This window comes from Lathyrus oleraceus, chromosome 1 (assembly GCF_024323335.1).
Source record: "Lathyrus oleraceus cultivar Zhongwan6 chromosome 1, CAAS_Psat_ZW6_1.0, whole genome shotgun sequence".
Lineage (NCBI taxonomy): Eukaryota > Viridiplantae > Streptophyta > Magnoliopsida > Fabales > Fabaceae > Lathyrus > Lathyrus oleraceus.
In genome coordinates, this window is record NC_066579.1 from 409,393,214 (window position 1) to 409,417,985 (window position 24,772).

At 32.5% G+C, this 24,772-nt stretch overlaps 3 protein-coding genes across 3 annotated transcripts; all 3 read right to left on the reverse strand.

Annotated features, from left to right (window-relative positions):
* Nucleotides 1-16,255: 16,255 nt before the first annotated feature.
* Nucleotides 16,256-17,086, reverse strand: LOC127076397 (14 kDa proline-rich protein DC2.15). The gene has a single exon (XM_051018041.1). It carries the CDS (start codon nt 17,044-17,046, stop codon nt 16,657-16,659), a length of 390 nt encoding a protein of 129 aa, XP_050873998.1. The 5' UTR covers nt 17,047-17,086; the 3' UTR covers nt 16,256-16,656.
* A 2,720-nt stretch (nt 17,087-19,806) lies between these two features.
* On the reverse strand, nt 19,807-21,755 carry LOC127112068 (ribonuclease 3-like protein 2). The gene is made up of 3 exons (XM_051046262.1): nt 21,711-21,755; nt 21,106-21,482; nt 19,807-20,028 (listed from the first exon to the last, which is right to left on the reverse strand). The coding sequence occupies exons 1-3, from the start codon at nt 21,753-21,755 to the stop codon at nt 19,854-19,856; spliced, it is 597 nt and encodes a 198-aa protein (XP_050902219.1). The 3' UTR covers nt 19,807-19,853.
* Nucleotides 21,756-21,763: 8 nt separating this feature from the next.
* Nucleotides 21,764-23,141, reverse strand: LOC127112073 (uncharacterized; the record flags this gene model as incomplete). Its single annotated transcript, XM_051046263.1, has 5 exons — nt 21,764-22,201; nt 22,359-22,453; nt 22,551-22,684; nt 22,784-22,834; nt 22,917-23,141. Coding segments are annotated over 5 exons (693 nt in total), but the record flags the coding sequence as incomplete, so codon positions are not given.
* Between the last annotated feature and the right edge of the window lie 1,631 nt (nt 23,142-24,772).

Sequence of the window (24,772 nt, forward strand, 5' to 3'; positions counted from 1 at the left end):
TTATGTACGTTATTATTTATTTTTGATAATTTAGAATATTAAATATGTGGTCAATATTTTAATATTTTAATTTGAATTTATTATTTAAAATATATGTATGGATTTTTTTAGACTTTTTTATTTTATTATTTCTAATGTAATTTTGTTTTGGAAAAAATAAATATTTTTATTAAAAAAATTGATTCCACTAAATGAATGGTGGCGGGGCGGGGATACCCGAATCCGTTTGGGACGGGTTTGGGTTTTGATTCTCCATATTCGTTTGGATTTGGGGCGGGGAACGGGGATTGTTTGGGGATTCGGGTTTGGGTTTGGGGGAGGTAAAAACCGTCCTCGACCCACCCCGTTGCCATACCTAAGACCAATGCCTAGGGGCCGTGGAGGATGATGAAGTGTTATGGTGTTGTGTCTTTGAGTCTCATGTCTTGTGGAGAATTTCTTTGAGTCATCATGCATTGTTGTTTGTTGTTTTGTTTTTCTTTTAGTTATGTCTTGACAATGTTACTATTTGTTTGAATATGAGACAATGATTTTACTTTGTGTATTTCCTTGGATGACAATTGTGTAATGTTGTTTTATTGTTATTTATGTTATGTTAATTTTTATTGTATATCTTCACGTATGTAAGTGCATGTTCTTATCTTTGAAAACGCCTATGTATGGTATATTGTATATGTTGTATCTATGTGATACTACTAATAGCTTGTTGTGTCTCTTTTTCATGTTGCCAAACGGTGATAAGCATATGCAGTTATGAAGCAATGATGCATACATTCAGGGGGATCCTTCATGAAGACACGAAATGTATCATCTAAAGTTTTGTCATCATAAAAAATGGAGAGTATGTGAGTGCAACTTTCCGTTAGATATATTTTGTATAATGTCAAAACTAGGATACTTTAGCGTTTATGTACATTGGACGGTATCCTCTGACTCTAGTTGTGTATTTGTACATTTTAGCATTATGAAGCATAACAATATGTTGGAAAAGGTTTGGAAAATATTCAAGCATCAAAGAAAAGGTTTTATGCATCAAAAACTATTTTTTATGTGAAAAACAGCTATGTGTCGACACATACGCATTATAGGTCGACACACAGACATGAATTTTCTCTACAGGTCGACATATTCGTTTTTTAGGTCGGTTCATGTACTGTAATTTTAAGGCTTGTAGGCTATGTTTGATGTGTCGCCTCTAAAGATCGGCACATACATCGTATGTGTCGACACATGACTTGCATAGGCCGATATATACATTAAAAATCTTGAAATTTTGCATTGTTTTCTATTCCTTTTGCATTCCTTTTGCTTTAAACTTGCTTTCATATATATACTTCATGCAAGAATCATTTCTATCAGGGTTTTCTAGTGTAAACCTACATGAAACTAGGATTTCAAAGCATTTTCATCATCTTCAACCTCATTCGATGAATACACACACAAAACTATACATTATCATCCTTTGTTTGAGTGTCATCTAGAATTGGGGTTCATAACGTTCAATTTAGGTTGATTGAATTGTAAATTGGATTGAGATATTTGAGGGTTTCAAATAAGAAAACTGAGGTAAGCAAATATCCAAAAGCATGAATTGTCTTTTGATCTGTTAAACACGAATTAACCATTTCAAAAATAAAGATCCAAGTAAAGACAACCCAAAAAACACAAAAATCATGTGAAACTAAAATAGAAAAAAGTGTATGGAGGAATGACGTACCTTGAAAGTTCTACAAAAGTATGAATATTTGAACCTATATAAAAAAATGGAATAAAGGGAATGAATAACATGATTACCTTTTAGAAGAAGAAGAAGAAGAAGAAGAACGAGAAGAAAGATAAAGAAGAAGCGATGTTGAACTTGATTATCTTTTAGTATGAAAAAGAAGAAATATGAGATTTGTGAAAGAAGAAGAGAGACGAGTTCGCTGGATGTGGAAGAGAGAGGAGTTAGGGTATTATGTTTTGAGCAAGATGACTATTCTTTGTTGAAGCTTGATAACTTCGCTTGTGTGTGTGTCTGTGTGTGTGCGTGTGCGTGTGCGTGTGCGTGTACGTGTGTGTGCGTGTGTGTGTGTGTGTGTGTGTGTGTGTGTGTGTGTGTGCGTGTATGTGTGTGTGTGTGCGTATGCGTGTGCGTGTGTGTGTGTGTGTGTTAATAAAAACCGTGATAAAATGTTAGTATTATTCATAATGGTTTCTGGTACTAACATTTGTGATATGTATTTAAATTTTAATATATTTATAAGAGTATATGGACAAGTCCTTTTTCTAACGAAAAAAAATATTGGTGTTGAAACGAAGCATGTAATCTTTCATCTATCACCACGGTTTTTATTATGAACCGTGATAAAATATCTTTTAATAAAATAAAAATAAATTTAGGCACGTTAAGATGAGTTATTACTACATCTGCTTAAACGGCAATAATAATATAATATTGACAAATATATATTTTGTAGTAGTGTATTAAAGTTTTCTTTTTGCTCCATGACAAAAAGCACATAACATAACACTCATAAAATATAAGACAAATGTGATTGAAGAAAACAACCACATAGTTTCTTGAAGTTTTGCATTGCTTTCTATGCCTTTTGCATTCCTTTTGCTTTAAACTTGCTTTCATATATATACTTCATGCAAGAATCATTTCTATCAGGGTTTTCTAGTGTAAGCCTACATGAAACTAGGATTTCAAAGCATTTTCATCATCTTCAACCTCATTCGATGAATACACACACAAAAACTATACATTATCATCCTTTGTTTGAGTGTCATCTAGAATCGTGGTTGATAACGTTCAATTTAGGTTGATTGAATTGTAAATTGGATTGAGATATTTGAGGGTTTCAAATAAGAAAATTGAGGTAAGCAAAGATCCAAAAGCGTGAATTGTCTTTTGATCTGTTAAACGCGAATTAACCATTTCAAAAATAAAGATCCAAGTAAAGACAACCCAAAAAACACAAAAATCATGTGAAACTAAAATAGAAAAAAGTGTATGGAGGAATGACGTACCTTGAAAGTTCTACAAAAGTATGAATATTTGAACCTATATAAAAAAATGGAATAAAGGGAATGAATAACATGATTACCTTTTAGAAGAAGAAGAAGAAGAAGAAGAAGAAGAAGAAGAACGAGAAGAAAGATAAAGAAGAAACGATGTTGAACTTGATTATCTTTTAGTATGAAGAAGAAGAAATATGAGATTTGTGAAAGAAGAAGAGAGACGAGTTCGCTGGATGTGGAAGAGAGAGGAGTTAGGGTATTATGTTTTGAGCGAGATGACTATTCTTTGTTGAAGCTTGATAACTTCGCTTGTGTGTGTGTGTATGTGTGTGTGTGCGTATGCATGTGCGTGTGCGTGTGCGTGTGCGTGTGCGTGTGCGTGTGCGTGTGTGTGTGTGTGTGTGTGCGTGTGTGTGTGTGTGTGTGTGTGCGTATGCGTCTGCGTGTGTGTGTGTGCGTGTGTGTGTGTGTGTGTGTGTGTGTGTGTGTGTGTGTGTGTTAATCAAAACCGTGATAAAATGTTAGTATTATTCATAATGGTTTCTGGTACTAACATTGGTGATATGTATTTAAATTTTAATATATTTATAAGAGTATATGGACAAGTCCTTTTTCTAACGAAAAAAAATATTGGTGTTGAAACGAAGCATGTAATCTTTCATCTATCACCACGGTTTTTATTATGAACCGTGATAAAATATCTTTTAATAAAATAAAAATAAATTTAGGCACGTTAAGATGAGTTATTACTACATCTGCTTAAACGATAATAATAATATAATATTGACAAATATATATTTTGTAGTAGTGTATTAAAGTTTTCTTTTTGCTCCATGACAAAAAGCACATAACATAACACTCATAAAATATAAGACAAATGTGATTGAAGAAAACAACCACATAGTTTCTTGAAATTTTGCATTGTTTTCTATTCCTTTTGCATTCCTTTTGCTTTAAACTTGCTTTCATATATATACTTCATGCAAGAATCATTTCTATCAGGGTTTTCTAGTGTAAACCTACATGAAACTAGGATTTCAAAGCATTTTCATCATTTTCAACCTCATTCGATGAATACACACACAAAAACTATACATTATCATCCTTTGTTTGAGTGTCATCTAGAATTGGGGTTGTTAACGTTCAATTTAGGTTGATTGAATTGTAAATTGGATTGAGATATTTGAGGGTTTCAAATAAGAAAATTGAGGTAAGCAAAGATCCAAAAGCGTGAATTGTCTTTTGATCTGTTAAACACGAATTAACCATTTAAAAAATAAAGATCCAAGTAAAGACAACCTAAAAAACACAAAAATCATGAGAAACTAAAATAGAAAAAAGTGTATGGAGGAATGACGTACCTTGAAAGTTCTACAAAAGTATGAATATTTGAACCTATACAAAAAAATGGAATAAAGGGAATGAATAACATGATTACCTTTTAGAAGAAGAAGAAGAAGAAGAAGAAGAAGAAGAAGAAGAAGAAGAAGAACGAGAAGAAAGATAAAGAAGAAACGATGTTGAACTTGATTATCTTTTAGTATGAAGAAGAAGAAATATGAGATTTGTGAAAGAAGAAGAGAGACGAGTTCGCTGGATGTGGAAGAGAGAGGAGTTAGGGTATTATGTTTTGAGCGAGATGACTATTCTTTGTTGAAGTTTGATAACTTCACTTATGTGTGTGTGTGTGTGTGTGTGTGTGTGTGTGCGTGCGTGCGTGTGCGTATGCGTGTGCGTGCGCGTGTGCGTGTGCGTGTGTGTGTGTTAATAAAAACCGTGATAAAATGTTAGTATTACTCATAATGGTTTCTGGTACTAACATTGGTGATATGTATTTAAATTTTAATATATTTATAAGAGTATATGGACAAGTCATTTTTCTAACGAAAAAAAATATTGGTGTTGAAACGAAGCATGTAATCTTTCATCTATCATCACGGTTTTTATTATGAACCGTGATAAAATATCTTTTAATAAAATAAAAATAAATTTAGGCACGTTAAGATGAGTTATTACTACATCTACTTAAACGGCAATAATAATATAATATTGACAAATATATATATATTTTGTAGTAGTGTATTGAAGTTTTCTTTTTGCTCCATGACAAAAAGCACATAACATAACACTCATAAAATATAAGACAAATGTGATCGAAGAAAACAACCACATAGTTTCTTCATTTTATCATTGGCTTTTATATATATATATATATATATATATATATATATATATATATATATATATATATATATATATATATATATATATATATATATATATATATATATATATATATATATATATATATATATATATATATATATATATATATATATATATATATATATATATATATATTCATGAATATATTTGAAATAAAGACTAAAAGATATGGAAATAAAACTAAGATATAATTATGTCGGAGGGCCTTTAAGTTATTTTATTTTTGTAATAGATTGTTATTTAAGTTTTATTTTGTAACAAGTTGGTCTTTTAACTTAACAAATGTATGCGTCGTTACCCTTTTCTTAAATCTTTGATTAAACCAATCATCCAAAATACATAAAGTTGCACTAAAATGGAGAAAGTAGCATCCTAAATACATAAAGTAGCATCTGAAATATATAAAGCAAGATCCTAATTCAACACGTTTGTTAACTTAAAGGACCAAGTTGTTACAAAAATAACTTAAAGGACCAACCTATTAAAAAAAAATTAAAGGACATCTGGTGTAATTTTTTCTAAAACTAACACGGTATGAATTAAGTAGTTCAAAAAATGAATAAGAATCTCAATATTTAATAACAAAGTTGATAGCAAGACATCATTACAATCATCTAAATTTTCATTGTTGGTTGAGTATGGTGGTAGAATGGACTAGAAGGAGGTTGAATACACTTTATTCTCTATTTTCTAAAGTTCAAAAACATAATTCTTTTCAAGGAAGCTAAATTGATACAAGCATTTAAAAAGTGGTTTTCACCGTGGAAAGCATTGAATACATTGATTCTGAAATTAAGAATAGTGATGATGAAGTAGCAATTTGGATATCAATCTAACTCAATTCAAATGGAGAAATTTGATTTTTTTATATCAGTTTATTAAACAATCTAATATTACATATTTTATAGATTTATCATCTAATAGATAACTTCTTATACTAGATCTAACAAGACGTGCACTTAAGAACTAAGTTACTATGAACAAGACAAAAAAATCTAAAAAGGGTACACTAATCATATAAAAAAAAACCGACCACATGCAAAAACTAAATAAGAAATTAAAGACAGAAAGACTTAGGGCCCGTTTGAATGAGTTTTAGTTTTTAGTTTTTAAAAACTATTTTAAAAATTAATTTTAAAAAAGACTTTTGAAGAAAAAACATGTTTGGTAAACTAATTTTTAAAAATTGTTTTAAAGTTGATCAATGTTACAAATTTGTCATTGATGAATATAGTACCTAATTTCTTGTTTTGTCCTCTTTCTAATTTCCAAAACTAAAAATCAAAAAATCAAAACTTCTAAAACCTATTTTAGATTTTTAGTTTTAAAAACTCACAAATAAAAAATAGTTTTGAGAAATAGTTTTATAAAATTAGACTACCAAACAAATTTTATAATTTTTAATTTTTAAAAACTAAAAAACAGTTTTCCAAAACCATATCAAACAGGCCCTTAGTGCACTAAAATTTATATTGTTAAATGTTTTCGTCCTTGCTAGGAATCTAATCGTGACTCTGATGAATAATCATTAAAAACTGTCTTCTACTATTTTAGTTTTTGATACATATATGTTTGGTTACAATAAGAATATCACATAAATTACTCAAAAATACTCAACACTTAAGAAATCTAGTGTTCTTTTGAGATCTTCTTCAATTTACAACTCAACTAACCAAACTTTAAATTAAGTCATGATCTTTTCTTGACCCTAACTTCAACATAATCATTCAAGATCATAATCTCCACTTCAGCAGCGACAATATCTTCAAATTTTACTCTACAACCTTAAATCAGGTCCTTCATTGGAAGATGAAAGCAATAAACTTCAACACTTGTGAAGAAGACACTTGTTTTTCTTCTTTGGAAAATCAAACACAAGATTTCTAAATCATCTTCTTCTTTGAACAATTCACAAACACATTATAATATTAGTGATTCATCTCATAAGTTTCCATTCTCTAAGTTACGCAACAATCAAACATTGTAATGTTTCCAATTCTTGAGGAATAAGAATTTTCAGAAGTAAAATCTCACTGTTTAGTAAAATGACATTAAAGCCTTTTATATGTGCTTGAGAAAAGACATAAAAATAATGTAAAAATTAATTAATGATTCGAGTTAACAACATGTAATGAATCAAATTAAGTAACAAAAACAACTAAATCTTTCAAGATGTGACTCGAGCCATGAGTCAAGTCATTTGACTTGATTCATAAAATCATATAACTCATTCACGTTTCCATAACTGAAAACGAAATTGAAAAATATATTTATGAATCAATTAGTGGCTAACCTTGAATCAAGTCACATCTCCCGAATTGAAATGTTATTCATAAAAATTAACTTAACTCAATTCAATGATAAGCATGACTCTAGTCATGTTTTCAAAAACTAAGGGTCCGTTTGAATGAGTTTTAGTTTTTAGTTTTTAAAAATTATTTTGAAAATTAAGTTTTAAAAAAAAGTTTTGAGGAAAAAACATGTTTGGTAATCTAATTTTTAAAAATTGTTTTAAAGTTGAACAACGTTACAAATTTGTCATTGATGAATATAGTACCATTTTTCCTTGTTTCGTCCTCTTCCTAATTTCCAAAACTAAAAACCAAAAAATCAAAACCTCTAAAATCTATTTTAGATTTTTAGTTTTAAAAACTCACAAATAAAAAATAGTTTTGAGAAATAGTTTTATAAAATTAGACTACCAAACAAATTTTATAATTTTTAATTTTTAAAAACTAAAAAACAGTTTTCCAAAACCATATCAAACAGGCCCTAAGTCTTTGAAAATATAATTATCATAATTTAATTCACATAATTGTGTCACTCGATTCATGTTGACAAAAGTGATTTAATCGATTCAACAATATTCTTGACTCGATATAATTAAAGTTGGCTTTAGTCAAACTATCGTATTATGCATGAAAATTGATTTTTGAACTAGTATGAGTGTAGGACTTGTACGAGGAACTCAGATACGATAAAATTAACTTATGATAAAGCATCATAACAATTTAACAGACACATTTATCAAATGAGCAACTTCAATCTCCCCATTTTTAAAGCTTGGCAAAAATGCGTATTTGAGTCATATCACAAAGCTAAGCTCATGGGCATGATATAATCTCACAAAACTTCTCCCCCTTTTACAAAATAAAAAAGGAAGAGACTAATAAAATGAGATATGTAACAACATTGCACATATGAGGATGATATACTATACAACAATATAGAAGGATAACTAACATGTGATTTTACACATTAATTTCAAACATGCCACATCTCAACAATTATCAGATAAACACTCAAGCAATTTCAGAAGAATAAGAAGATATGAGAGGAACGATATAAACAAAAGAAAAAAAAAACACATATGACCAAACAAAATATCCAAAAACACGGGTATAACCAATTACCAGCAAAAGTATTCAAACATAATAGCAATGTACACATAAATATATTTTTAACAAACAAATTTTAATGAGAAAAAAGTATTTAATGAAAAAAACGTAACCCACCAAAGGAATTAATTCAAAAAAATTTAATGATGATTAATGATCATGAAATGAGATGCAATGTACATGAATATGGAGGGTTACTTCAGACAAAGTAGGTTGCCTTGTTATTTGAGACTCCTAGTATATGGGGTTTGTAAGGTTGTAATTTTGTATTTTAAGAAATTATCTTCTTATTTTATGTACCATAAAATCTTTGACGTTGTGATTGGAGACTCCTAATATATGGGAGGTCTCTTCTGACAAAGTGAGTCTCTTTGAAATTACAGACTCCTTGTATATAGTGAGTTGCGAGATTGTGATTATGTGTTTTGTAAAAACTCATAATTAAAACGGGGTCATTAAAGGTTTAGAGCTCGTTTGATTGAGTTTTGATTTTTTATTTTTAAAAATGATTTTATAAATCAGTTTTAAAAAATTGTTTTTAAAAAAACTAATGGAATAAAATCTGTTTGGTAGCTCTGTTTTTAAAAATCTTTTTAAAAATTTAAAAGTTAAAAACTTGTTTGGAGAAATTGTTTTTGGTTTCTAAAATCTAAAAATTGAAAAATTTATAGTTTTTAAAAACTATTTTATAAATCAATTTTAAAAGAGTTTTGAAGAAAAACAATAAAATAAAACATGTTTGGTAATTCTACTTTTAAAAATCGTTTTAAAAAATGTACCACTTTTCCTTGTTTTTTCCTCATCATACTTTCCAAAACTAAAAACCAAAAACCAAAACCTCTAAAACCTGTTTTAGTTTTTTAGTTTTTAAAACTCTCAATAGAGAATAGTTTTCAAAAACAATTTTATAAAATTAGACTACCAAACAAATTTTCTTATTTTCAAATTTTAAAAACTAAAAAACAGTTTTACAAAATCAAATCAAACAGGCCCTTAGTCATGTGAATATTCACATATATGGGTAGATGACTCAAAATGAAAACTTAATTGCTTTTATAATTATATATGTTCACTCTTAGTTAGCATTTTTAGATTTACTACCAAACACACAGACTAACCAATCGCGTTTTGTACATACCATGTAATCGTTACACACTAATTGCGTTAAATTCACAAGCTGGATCACCTTGTCCTTGTACGAAGTTAATATAATCCTTCTGGATATGATAATTTAACTTGTCATATTGTGGTTTTTATTGGCATTATTACTACAACATCTATTTTTAATCCAATAACATATTTTGAAGCGAACATGTTAATCTCTAACTGTTGCATCTTGAAAAATACGATTCCTCGCGATGGTCGTGGAAAAAACTTAATGTTCGAACAGAGTCTCCACCGAACTTTATTTATCCCAACGAAGGAATAGGAAAATATCGATAAAATGTTTAAGAAAATAGAATAATGATCGTCGCAACCATATTCGGGTTCGGGAGTTGATTACGCAAGGGGAAGGTATTAGCACCCCTCACGTCCGTTGTACTCAACGGGAACCTTTTAGTTGAATTTGCATATTGAATGTTAGTTAATGTTGTTTGTTTTCTTCGAATGATAATAAAATTGAATAGAGATGGATGGGAACCTCAGAAAGGGGAAAAGGGAGGTTTTTTTATTAGTGTGCTCGCGAAGATACAACAATCTCCTACCTACATATCCTTATGGTGCAATAAGGAAATCAGAGCATTCGTAGTTTAGGGAACTACGGTTGGTTGGTGTATTTTAGTGAACGACTGTTTTAGATCGCGTCCTAAAGGTTAAACGTTGGCTTGTCTACTCTCGGCGGAGGCTTGAACACTAGTTTGTTATGCGCGTTAGAAGGGAATAAACAGCGTCTTTTTTTGAAAAGAGTTTTGGTCACACGGGGGTGACAAGTTGGAATAATATGTTAGATGTTTTGATTGGTTGAGATGTTTTTGGTTGGATGACGATTACTCGGATAGCCGAGTAAGACAACTCGTATCCTAACAGTTGGGAAAGGGAATATAAGACTCTAGACCAATTTATTTTTCATCCTTAATTATAGGAAGGATTTGATAATAATTAAGGTGTTTTGAATGGATGACGAATACTCAGATAATCGAGTAAGACAACTCGTATCCTAATAATCGGGAAAGGGAATAGAAGACTCGAGACCGCTTTCTTTTTCATCTGAGTGATTATGAAAATAAGTTTGCGTATGGTTGACATATTTTAGAATGAACGACAAGTACTTGAATGACTGAATAAGACAACTCATATCCAAGAATTTGAGAAGAGGAATTGAAAACTCAATACCATCTTCCTATTCGTACAGTTTTGATTGATTTACGGAAAAATGACAGTTGTTTGACTAACCGAGTAAGAGAACTCGTATTCAAACAAATGAGGAGAGAAGTTGAAGGCTCAAAGTCATCTCCCTTTTCATTTTAGCTTATTATGAAAGTGTTTTGATTTAATCAGAGTTTGGAAGTTTATAGAGGAATGACAATTATTTGACTGACCGAGTAAGAGAACTCGTATTCAAACAATTGAGGAGAGAAGTTGAAGACTCAAAGTCATCTCCCTTTTCGTTTCTTATTGTAAAAGGATTCGATTTGTTTGTGCTTAGGTGGATGGAAGTGACGACTATTTGACTAACCGAGTAAGAGAACTCGTATTCAAATAATCGAGGAGAGGAGTTGAAAACTCAAAACCATCTCCCTTTTCATTTCGCAAATGAAATGGTATTTGATTGTGATTGGATACGTTAATTTGATTTGGATAAAATACTCGACATTGGATCGAGGTTTTGAATTTGGTATTTATGAATGAAATGAATTTTATTTTAGTGTATTGTTCTTCTACTCGATTAAATAAGAATCGAATAGGTCTCATTGTAAGAAAGCCCAAGAGTAAGCTATGTGGGGTTGATGGCGATGCTTTAAAAGCAATCGACTTACAAGGGTGTGAAAAATGGGCTCGACGTTGAATCGAGAAATATGTGATTTTATTTTCGAAATTGGTTTGAATGATTTTAAATCGGTGAAATTGAGGTGGCTTGTCATGATTGTGGCACACCATACATATGTATTCAGGAATTTGCACAACTAAATAAACAAGCATAAAATAATATTTCGTATAAATCCCTAAAGTAAATAAATTTATGTTAAATAATAAATAATGATAATACAACATATTAATTAATTAAAATTATATAATTAGTTAATTATGATAAAGTTTTAACTCATAAATAAAATCATGTTTTTAATTAACTAAATTCAAATCAAAACTATACTAAACAAAAGAAATGAATAAAATGTCCAAAAAAAGAGGAGGATGGGCCCTTGAAGCCAATGAGGCCCATTAGGGCGCCTACTGTAAAGAAAAAGGGGTGCAGGAAATAAATTTCAACCAGGCCCAATTCGGAGGCCCGTTATCAAGGAAAAACCAAAAAAACTCCTGGTCAAACATGTTGACCTAGACCAATGGGACCTGACCGTTCGATCCCCATACTAACCTAATCAAAAAAATCTAACTAACAAGCAGACCTGAGGACCACCTTCATACGGTGGGGGGATCCGCATGGTATCCCCTGGTTGACCCACCGGTCAACCACACGTGGCAGACCTAAAGCCAAGCCACATGGCCTGCATGCGCGGCCAAACCAAGATGGATAAAAGCCCTCCTTCAGAGAGAGAGAGCTTAAATGGTACACTCAATTCTCTCTCTTCAATCTAAACTCCAAAAACGCTCTGCAAAAAGAAAATCTTCCCCTCCGGTCGCGACCTGCCAGAGAAGGTGGTGGTTGCCGGCTAACGGCGGCGTGTCACCTTCTTCTCCGGCGAACCACCGCTAAACACCCAAACTTCAAACATTAACCCTACCTAAATTTTGCTGGTGACCAGGACTCCGACTTCAGATTAAGCGAAAAAGTCCTCCTCCGACCGGATCGACGCCCTCAATAAGATGAGGACTCAACTCTCCGTCCAACTTTTACCACTACCAACCATCCTAACCAACAAGACAAAACCAAATAACAACAAAAAAACAGTTCAAATAGTAAACCCTAATTCCAAAATTAAAGCCTCTACAGTTGCGATTTAAAGAAAATATTGGGGGGTTTTTACTCAGTTTGGAAAGGCGAATGAGATGGTATGCAGATTTCAAGCAAAGGAGAGAGAAGAAAACTACTCAGTCGGAGCCAGTCTGGCGGCGATGCTTTCTCCGGCGCGATTCAGATAAGTTTCCTCCTTTTCTTTAAATCTCTCTTCGTCTTCCTCTGTTCTCTTCTCCTCTTGAATGCTATGGATGGTTGTGTTAATGGAAAGGTTATTTAGATTTTTTTGCAGAATTAACGGTCGTCTTTTACTTAGTTTCATAGCTGGGTACTTATAGTGAGATTGTGAAGTCTATCCTTTTAATGATAAGCTAGTATATCCTAGGATAAATCCGTCAGGATATCTTTTGCTTATCCCAGATTTCGTGGGATCCAAATTTTGTGAATTCATTACTGATGAATTTGTTTGTCTGTAACGAATACGCTCTTGGTGTTCCTTGTGGTCCTCTGTGCAAAGTGTTTACCTTATTAAATTATTAATTATTCTTCAGCTTTTAAGTGCTTTCGGTGATAAGACTTCTGACTTAAGCTATTGTTTTCCGCAAGTCACAATGGCACGTCCAAGTGGGAAGGACAGTCCGTTGTACCAGCTTCATGAAGGAGTTGGAATTAGGGCGCTTCAATCCAAAGGATGGTTTTGGCAATGGTTTCTTTGAAAAATCTGTTTTCAACAGCTGGATTTGCAGCAACCTTGATTATTCATACATTAGGATAGGATGTATGCTTGTACACTTTTTGATAATATGTATTAACTTTTGGACTATCTTATAATGTATGTAAGGCCCTAAGCTTAGAACTTTGTTTATGTAACAATTAAAATGCTCAAGTCTTAGAGTAATATCTCATTTGAAAACTGTTTGGGCCACTATAAAATAAAAGAGTGATTGTTTGTATACTATTATCGGTCAAATAAAAACATAACCAAAGGAATAAAATGAAACATACGTCAAAGCATTGAAAGCTTAACTCCAGTATGAAGCCAATAAAAGATCATGGTGCATAGGTCTAAATACGAGAGCCTTAAAATGTTATTCATCATAATAGTTTCTTCCTATAATTAACCTTAGATTAAAACAATCATATACATGCTTCAAAAATGCAACTTGAATTTAGACACTTATGAAGGATTTGGCACAAATATTTGGGATGTAAAAATGGGCTTGCAAACTTGGGCTAATCAAGTGATCATCACAAGTAAAAATGGCTTTTAATACTTGCTAATAAGAAAGTGGACTTGGACTAGTATGTGTAAAAAAGATTTGAACTGGCAATATTAATTGTGGACATGTTGATAGGAGTGGGCTTTTAAACCAAAAGGTCTCATGGATAACTAAAATGGGCCTTTTAACCAACAAGTCCCAAAAATGCGTATACCATCCCATGCTTTAGTAGCAGCTATAAGAGACAGACGCAACAGATGTTTTGGGTCATGAACAAGGAACTTAACAGATGAAACGCCACTGAAAGAATTGTTGAAAGTTTGATGACACTGGGAGTTTTCTTTAGAATGAACATGTGAGTATTGAATGTGCCTTTAGGAAGGATGGGGAGTTTGGAGTAGTTTAGGGCTGAGAAACCCTAAGATAGAGTTTATGCCTTATGACTTCTGGTTGTGAATGTTGGTGAAAGATTTTTCTTACCCGGACGAAATTGGGGTATGACACTAACACCTTCTCAATGTAATTATGTTGAGACAGGTATGATTTACCATTCTTACTATCATAATAAATCATCACTCCCCAAATATTTTGTCTAGGTTCCAAGTCATTCATTACTACCGACTTGCTTAAGTTTTTCTCTAAATTTTGAATCTTCTTAGTGTCATGACCAACAATCAATGTGTTATTAATATATAACAAGAGAATAAAAGAATCAACATTTGATAATTCATTCACAAACACACACTAGTCACTAATAGATATACCATACCCATTATTCTTTATGAAATAATCAAACTTTTTGTAGCACTGTCATGGAAACAGTATTATTAAGATTTATTCAATGTTATTTGCAATACTCTCCGCATATACCTTTGTATGCCATAAATCACTAGATATGTCTTCAACTTCCTTTGTATCTCCTTGTACAACTAAGTTTTAGGGTTTATGGTTTAGTTATATATGCATCGTTTAACGAATACTGCAAGTTTTTTCCTTTGCTACCACTAGTGGTCCTTTTGTGGACTGAGTAAGTGTGATAACCCTCAACACCTAAGGCTTTGACAAAAATCAAGTTGACACTAATATCATAAATATGTCTAACATTCTTCAATTGAAGCTTGCATCTAATACCAATATTAACCTAAACATCTCTCATACCAATAATCTTAAAAACTTCTTTATTTCTTATTATTATTGTGTCAAAATCAACAACAATACAAGATGAGAAGAAATAACGTCTAAGAGTAATATGGTACGAGACTCCATAATCAATAATTTAATTTAAATCCTAACATGCGAGATTTATGAAATTATCAACATAAACAATGGAGAATTCACTATCACGTGCAATTGCAGTTGTATCTTTTATTAGGTTTCTTCTCTGTATTTTCATCTCTTTTCCTTGAATATTCTCTCTTAAAGAATTTTCCTTTTAGTTTTATGTGTTCCACTTTGTCATAATTTTCTAATGTAACTTCTTTTCTAGTTCTTAACTTGTCGTAATTCTGAGATTTTTTAAGCTTATGAAATTTTTTTGTATAGCTTCGCTCTCATGACTATGTAACTAGAGCTTTAGAATGAAATAAGTAACAATCAAATCATGCTACTTTATTCTAGCTTATTCATTAAGCATGTTATCTTTAAACATTTAAAATTTTCATCTTCCCATTTGGAGTTGAATTTTATATGTTACAACAAGAACTTCTCAATTATTAGAAAAGTAATTAAGCAATAATAAGGCTTACAACATGCTATTCAAATTAATATCAATACATATCAATTAATACACAGACTTCTAAAACACACTTGTATGTTATGTCATTGAGTTGTCATCTTTCTATTTCCTATTAATCAACTTTAGGATCAAACATGTTTTATTTCGTAAGTTCTTACACTCATATAACTCTTTCAATTAATTCCATATATTTTTAGTATTAGTTTTGATTTCAACATGCGGATCTAATTATATGAATTGTCTTTCTATTAATCTTCTTCTAGTCAACATCAAACTTATCACTAAGTTTAGCATTTCTTTTCCTCAATAGGATCATACATGTCTTTGTAATTTAACATGTTTTCCACGAAAATCTTTATAGTATATAATTAGAAGAGTTGAACTAAATTATATTTGACTCCTAATTTTTCTTCTTTTAAAAAATTCACAAATCATGCCAAACTAGACTCTAGATACAACTATTAGGAAACACCAAATAAATGGATCTCTTTGAAGAGAAATGTTTTTTCAAACTTGTGCAATTAAATAGACAACCAATAAATTCAATTCTAGATCACAATAAATGTGAAATGAGTTGGAGTTATATATAAGGAGATTATCTCAAAGAAAAAAAGATATATAATTTATTTAGAGACAAATTCACTGAGGATCCGATTCAAACTTTACTAGCTCTCTCGCTAATAAAATTAGATACATAGATGTACTTTTCTAGTACATTTTTATAATTTCATTTTTTTTCACAATAATTTATTTTCTTTAGAACCAAGGTATACAATTGAGAAATTTGTCAACCACAAAGTTTTATTTGTACTAAATCTTTAATACAATAGATAAAGCAGATGGAGAAGATTTATAATCTTCCATATAATAGAAGAACAATAATGAAGGAGTAAGAAGTCAAGAATATTGCAACAAAAACACACACACACAAAGTACACAAATATGACAAAGAAACACATGAAATTATAAATATGGTGCCAATGAAAAATTAATATTCTAAGGGCATTGAAAACCAGAGTTGTTCAATCCACAATTGTTGAGAATGACACTCAAAGCAATAGGAACATCAAGGTGAAGACCAAGGACATTAGCTTTAAGGGCAGTGCAAAGGCATGCTGCAACTTCAAGATTAGCAAGACCTTTAATTAGGGTGCAACAAGGGAGTGTTGGTGGAGACCCCACTTTAGCTTTCACCAAGTTCAACACATTTGCACACACACCTAATTTAAGTGCATTTATAGGACATGTAGCCTTTGGATAAGGGTCAATTGTTGGGTTTGGAATTGGCACTGGAATTTCAGGGATAACATAGTTGGAGTTCACTATAGTGATGAAGAAAAAATTGAGACATAGGAAAAATGCAACACTAATAATCTTAGAAGCCATTTCAAAAAACTATTAGTTTTGCTATAAGATATGCTTGAGGATTAGTATTAATTTGACTGATGAAAAATTAGTGAGGTTAGAGGGGATTTATATGTGTTTGGATTATAAAATGTTAATTAAAAATTAATTAATTAAGTGAACCCGTGAACACATAATGGTGGAGTATAATTGAGATTAGAGATGCTTAATTATCAAGCTGGCACCCTGGTAAGGCAACACGAGGTTATATGATAATTGTGTGAAATTTTGTTGTTTAGTATAAATTAACTGTAGCATCAAATGTGTATAGTAGGTTTTTTTGGATGGTATATGTAAATAATCTGTATGAATAAAATATATTAAATATAGTACATGAATATTTTGATATATGTATTAATAAATCAGAAGGTTACAAATATAAGATAGAGTAATCGCATAAATCAAAAAGAAACTAGCTGGACCACTACCATTGCAAAAGCAAAGAGAATAACCATGTCATTCAATGTCAAATTAATAGTCAAGAGTATAATTAAGTTTTTCACAAGTCTTTAATATTGAGTATTATATGTTTGTGCTATTATTATTCCTTATCATGTGATTACAAAGTTAATATTTGGAAAATTTTATCCAATACCTTAATAATTTTATCTTCACCACTATATTTTATAAGTTAATATTTGGAAAATTTTACTCTATGCCTTAATAATTTTATCTTCACCACTATATTTTTCAATGATTTCTCTTCATATATATATACTCGTATACTAAAATTATTAAAAAGGAATTTGTTTTTAGTTTAATGTATTTATTGTTTTTTCAATATGTTTTCAGTGGTGTAGTGTAAAGTGCTTGAAAACAAAATCATCTTCAATTTCAAAGCACAACAGGTTATGGATGCACAGCAGTAGGAGCAAGCCATACTTCAGGAGCAACAACATCACTTTTTCACTTTTTTTTAACATAGTTCGAGTATCATGTTGATCACCGATTATGGCATGGCATTGGGAAGTAATTCATTTTTATTTATTTTATAATTTTATAATTTTTAATTACTTTATTTATTTTATAATTTATATTTAAAATATTTTCAAGAGTGTGACTTGAAGAAGGAGTTAAAGATATCAATACGGAAGAAAAATATTATATGGCACCCATAGTATCACCCTTATGATACAAAGATTGATCGGATGGTGTTCATCATTTTGAAGAGAATTGAGAATTGAGCTTATAACGTCATTTATGGAGAGATCACATTTAGAGATTTTTTTTGTTGAATTGTAATTCCTTGTATTGAAGCAGATTGCTCGACAAAAGTAAGGAATGTCGAATCACCTAGTGTCTTAAGTTATATTAGTGTGTCAAAACATATTGTTTCATACAGGATTTCGACTTATGTCTATTTTTTGTAGTGTTAATTATTTTGGACTTTTATAATTTTGGGTTTTGTCTTGGGGAGTAAGTTAACCTAAATCTATAAATAGAGAGAGTAACTCTTATTCTTGTAATGAAGTGAATGATGTATTCATAACATTGTATTCACATAATTTTACAGTTGCAAAGTGAATAAGAAGTTTTTCACAAGTTGTGGATAGAGAGAAACTCTGCAGAAAATATTCTTCTTCTCCATCGTTCTTTCTTTCTTTCTCCGTTGTTCTTTTATTTTATTGTCATTGTGTGGGTGATAACAATCTTATTCATCAAGATTGATAGAAATTATCCATAGGTTGTGGTGGATTTTCAACATCTGGTATTAAAAGCTCCAATTTAAACGATTCGTAGGAAGAAAATCACCATGACAATGAATCATCCAAACGAGCATTTTTCAGCAAATCTTCTGATTCTCAAGAACAACAATTATGAGAATTGGTGCAAGCAGATAAAGGTTGTGTTATGTTATCAAGATCTTTGGGATCTTGTGAAGGAAGGAGTAACAACGCTTGCAGAAAATGCGATAGATTAAGAAAATGCTGCACATAAAGAATTGAAGAAGAAAGATTATAAAGTTCTCTTTATAATCCATCAATGTGTTGATGCAGATAACTTTGAAAAGGCTAGTGATGTAGAGTCAGCGAAAGAAGCATGGAAAATTCTGGAGAAGTCGTTTGGAAGCGGGGAGAAGGTGAAAGAGGTGAGGTTACAAACTCACAAAAGGACCACTACAACAAACAAGACCTTAGACAGCGCTTTTTTTAGCCTTAGACAGCGCTTTAAAGCGCTGTCTAAACCTCCGCTGCTAAAGGTTTAGACAGCGCTTTTTTAAATCTTAAAAGCGCTGTCTAAGCCCCCCCCCCCCCCCCCCCCTAGACAGCGCTTTGGCCAAAAGCGCTTTATAAGACCCTCTTATTTTAAATTTTTTAGGTATACCTTAGACAGCGCTTTTCAAAAAGCGCTGTCTAAGCCCCCCCCCCCCCCCCCCCCTTAGACAGCGCTTTTTACAAAAGCGCTGTCTAAGGTATACGAAAATTTTTGAAGCTTTTGTTTTAAACCACATTTTTTCCAGGTTTATAAACCAGAATTTCTACCTGTTTTCAACCAGATTTTGACAGACAATTATCACATTTTATATATGCCATTTTGGCCTTTTTTCTACCAATTTTTGGCTAACAAATATATATATATATACCAATTCAAACCAATTTTGCCTTAAATGTATCAAAATATATACAAATTTATAATTTTATAAATAAAATCAATTTTATAAAATTGAATAATTCAAAATCAAATTTTACTATACATAGACTACAATTACAACTACACTCAGGTATCTATTTCTCACAAATCAAAAACTAACATAGACTTAGAACCACTACTTTGGGAGGCCACAATTGTCACACATACTTGTGTTGTTGTAAGGCCCGAATCATCAAAGAAGCTGCAGAGTTCTCTGCATCCTTCACCCGAGATTTCTCATCTCCAGACATTTGGAGTGTGGCAGATGGAGTAGCTATTTGTACAGCAGTGACAAATTTCTTATCTTGAGGAGTACCTTCATCTTTCACAATGCTGTAAAACATCATAGAGAAGCAAGAAATCAGTTTACAAGCTCGACACAAGCAAATCAACTTAAATAACAAGGAAGATTAATTAGATAGTAGAAAATTTCAACTCCCCAAAACAATTATTGTTGAGTTTCTCTTTGTAGATGTATAAAACTAATAGCCCAAAAGAGGGCAGAGGCATAACTAAATCTCTCAGTCATGGATAAGGATGTAGAGAACCAAACACCCAGCCACCAGGATCCAATTAGGATTACACCTAATAAAGGCGTTATGTAGGCCAGGCCAGGAGCATCAGAGTACAAATTGTTTAGGAGAACCTCCTGTATATAACATTTAAGGTAAAGAATAATTGAATCTTGTTTATATAGCTTACAACTACTTTGATTCAGATTAAAAAGGAGTACAGACTTTTCTTATGAATGAATTCAAAATATTAGGTTGATTGGTACTCAAGTTATATATCGGGCATGACTAAAGTAATTTCTCTCAGTGTTAAGCAATATACTCAGAGTAAAGAACAATGTAGCATTGATCATCTATTACAGTTAAGAACTGAAGAAGGAAAAAAATAGCATCAGTTATATACATTATTGTTGCATATATCAAGTTTCTTATTTACTTTTGAATACTTAGAAATTAACCAAATTTATGAAGAATTCACTATTGATCCTATGATTTGAAGTTTGTCTCCTTTTGGTTAGATGAAATAATATCTGATTTTTCTTATAATTAAGGCAGATTTTATAAATGGATGTGAACCATTCACCGGAAGGGATCAATAATATTTCAATTTGAGTTGTATGCCACAGGCAGGTTTCTACTGTGTCCTAGACCTTGTGACTAGGTATATGAAGGCAATCTTCAAATGCAAGCAATAACTTAACTGTCCCAGCTAACAAAAACACTATTTTTAAAAAAATAATACACTCTTCATCCTCGTCATTTTTTGGTTTCTCAAACCTGCCATATAACTTCAAGTTATTCTAGCAAGGAAACCAAAAGACAGGTAGACACACTTTTATACATAGAAAATGAAATCAAGACTATAAATGAATTATAGTGCCAAGCTAGCCGTGTTTACCTGTATACTGGTTTAGGCCACTTTTTTATCCCACAAATTGCATATAACTTCTGCTTTGCAGCTTCAACTTCAAAGGTACCATCAATGCCGACATAACAGTCACGTATCATGGTAGTGGCAGGCAGTAAGCGTTCTAGTTTATGCAAGGCAGCCTTGGCAGCTTCAAGCCTTGCAATATCCTTTTGGTCTGAGGAAGCGGATGCAACCAACTCTCCGTCAACATAGACATTGGCCGTGCTTTTGGCACCATTTCTCTGTTGTTCTATGTCAACTTTTTTACCATTCTTTTGGCAGATCTTGTAAAGCATTGTCACCGGTTGCGGTTTTTGTTCCAGATCTTGCAAAGTAACTATCGGCTCCAAAACACCTCTTATTATCTGCCAACAAAAATTACAAGCATTTATCAGGCAGTGACAAAGTTGTTGGGTCAAAACAACTACACAATTTCATATTAAGTGCACAATATTAAGCAAGAATAGGTTCAAGTTTAAACAACATGAATAATGCATAAACTCATCATGTACCAAACATAAAATCATCTAACATATTTACAAAATGTGCCTAAAAAACATGGTCATTAACTCAAATGCACCAAACATATTTACCAAACAGTGCCTAAAAAACATCAGTTGCATACTTGCAATGGTCATGATAATATGTCATCGTTGACTCAACCAAAGACAGAATATGTTCTTCCTATTAGGTTTCTATGCACATTATTGATAACACTACCCTATAGCCTCAATGAAAGGGAAACATCTCTATTGCAATACATAACAAGAGAAAAAAGTCAAAAGTACACAGCCAACAAACAGAAGCTCATATAACACAATAGAGAAGAGAACCTTGGTGCTGCTCAGGGCTCCCACTGAAGAAATCAAGCAACTTCTCTGCCTCTGCCTCTACCTCTACCTTTTTCCACGTCTGGTGATGAAGTTGAGAGCAAAACTTGAAAATTTGGCAAGGGAGAAAAACATCTTCAACATAGAACGACCCTTAATAATACCCTCTTTCATGCCCCTTGCATTTCTTCCCACCGAAAGTGCACCCGAATCAGCCTCAGTATAGGGGCTGTATTCCATTCCCTGCAAAGAAGCTATATATAACAGAATGAACAACATTGCTTAAAAGGCATAGTTTTAAATTACCAGCAATTGCAGCCACAATATAATAGTTTTACAATTCATCTACAAACTCAAATTATAGAAATCTAACTACTAGTTAAGACTCATACTCATAATTTAGTAAGTAACCTGAAGAAGAAGGCATAGTGGTCAAACCGCGAAGCCCCTGCTCCACCGAGCGAACCGCGCGAGTGGAGCTTCTAACACCTTGGGTAATCTCTTGTCTGCATCATCACAGAAACAAAAACCAACCAATGTTTTGTTATTCTAATTTTAAACTTTAATGTCATTTACATTAAGAAAGAAAAAAAAAGAAATTACCCAAAATCAGTGAGCTCGGTGGTTAAGTCACTGATTTCCATGGCTGATAATTTAACTGCAGCCATGGTATCAGGAAGTTCCTCTCTTGCTGTATCCATAACCTTCTCAAGTGATTCTGCCGCTTTCTTGAAAGCCTGTGTTATTATTAATCACTCTCATTATATCAGATTTTAAATTAAGCTATTTCAGAAACAATTGTTTACTACCAAACAAGGCTTTAGAGAAACACAAACCAGAATCGTGGGAATTGCATAACCAAAAAGCCACGTTGTAAATATCGCCGTCTGAGACGATAAAAAAAAAACTAAAATCAATTGAGGAATCGACAAATTGAAATTGTAATTAGAGAGAGATAGGGTAAGGTACCACGAGGGCGAAGGCTTGGAGGAGAGTGAGGTGGCGTTGGGTGAGGTTCCAGTGGGAGGGGTTGAGCGACGAAGATCCGACGGTGGAGATGTAATGTGGCGGTTGAGGCGAGTGGGAGGAGAAAGAAGAGATGAGTTTGGGAAGTGCGGTGGGTTTAGTGAAGGAGAGGTTAGGTTGTTGTAGTGAGAGAGTGTTGTTGATGGTGGGTTTAGTGAAGGAGAGGTTAGGTTAGGTTAGAAAAACGGGTGGGTGGTTTGAAGGTTGAAAACGCAGGGAGGTTAGCATCTCTGTGGAGTTTGGTGGTTGACACGGTGACGAAGAGTTTTCTCCACTGCTGAAACTGAAGCTTCCATCTTCATCTTCTCTTTACGTGTTGTGTGTGAGATTCGGAGATTGAAATAAGCAGAAAACAAAAGTTGTGGCTTTGGAGTTCATGATGTGGGATGATTATGATAATTTTTTTTTAATTGAAAGACTTTAAACAGCGCTTTCTCAAAAGCGCTGACTAAGGTCTATATTTAAAAGCGCTTTCTAAAAGCGCTGTCTAAGGGGGGGTCTTAGACAGCGCTTTTACAAAAGCGCTGTCTAAGACCCCCCCTTAGACAGCGCTTTCATTATTTTTTTGAACATTTTCCGTGTTTTATTTTTATTTTAACCTTAGACAGCGCTTTCTTTTAAAAGCGCTGTCTAAGATGCGCTGTTAAAAGTCATTTTTGGCGTAGTGGACGTATGAATTGCTTCATATGGAAGACAATGAAAGCATAATTGATTTCTTCACCAAGGTTACGAAACTAGTGAATCAAATCAAGGTATGTGGAGAAGTGTTGACATCAAGATCTGTCGTTGGAGAGATCTTGAGGTCGTTGGCTCTAAAGTTCGAACACGTGGTAGTAGCCATAGAAGAGTCGAAAGATTTATCAAAACTGACAAAGGAAGAGCTTCAAGGGACGCTTGAATCTCATGAACAAAGAATGGTTGAAAGAGTTGCAGGAAAGTCGAAGAGTGATATGGTTTTACAGGCGCAATCAGTAAAAGAAAGGAAAGGAAAAGGAAGTTGGACTGGCAACAAAGGCATATGAGGTTACAACAATTCGACTGATCGAAATCAGCAAGAAGGAAACTGGTCGAATAAGAGAAAACCCTGGAATCAAGGCAACCAAAGAGGTGGTGTTGCAGGTAGAGGAAGAGGTGGTGGTCAAAAGCAAGACAAGAGTCACATTCAGTGTTACAATTGTCAGAAGTATGGTCACTATTCTAGTGATTATTCCGAAAAGTAGAAGAATCAAGAAACTTATGTAAAGCTGGCGAAACATGAAGAATATGAGACGTTGTTGATGGTTACAACAAGAGATGAAGAGAGATTCAAGGACCAGTGGTACTTGGACTAAGGATGCTCATCACACATGTCTGGAAGGAAAGATTGGTTTGTCAACATAAAGCCCTCAATGAAGAATATGGTGAAATTTGAAAATGACAACACTCTAGCAGCTGAAGGTGTTGGTGATGTTCTGATTATGAGGAAAGATGGCAAGAGGTCAGTAATTTCAAATGTGTTGTACATACCAGGCATGAAGAGCAATTTGCTCAGCATAGGGTAGTTAGTCGAAAAGAACTACAAGGTGTTGATCGAATACAAGATGATGAGAGTTCTCAACTCAAATGGAAGGTTGATCTTGAAGGCTCCAATGTCTTAGAATATAACCTTCAAGATTGAATTAAATGTGATGGAGCATAAGTGTCTTGCAACAGCAGCCAGCAGAGATGAATGAATATGGCATTATAGACTTGGCCATCTCAATTTCAAAGACATCAGAAATTTGAAGAGAAGAAGTATGGTTTCAGGATTACTAGAAATC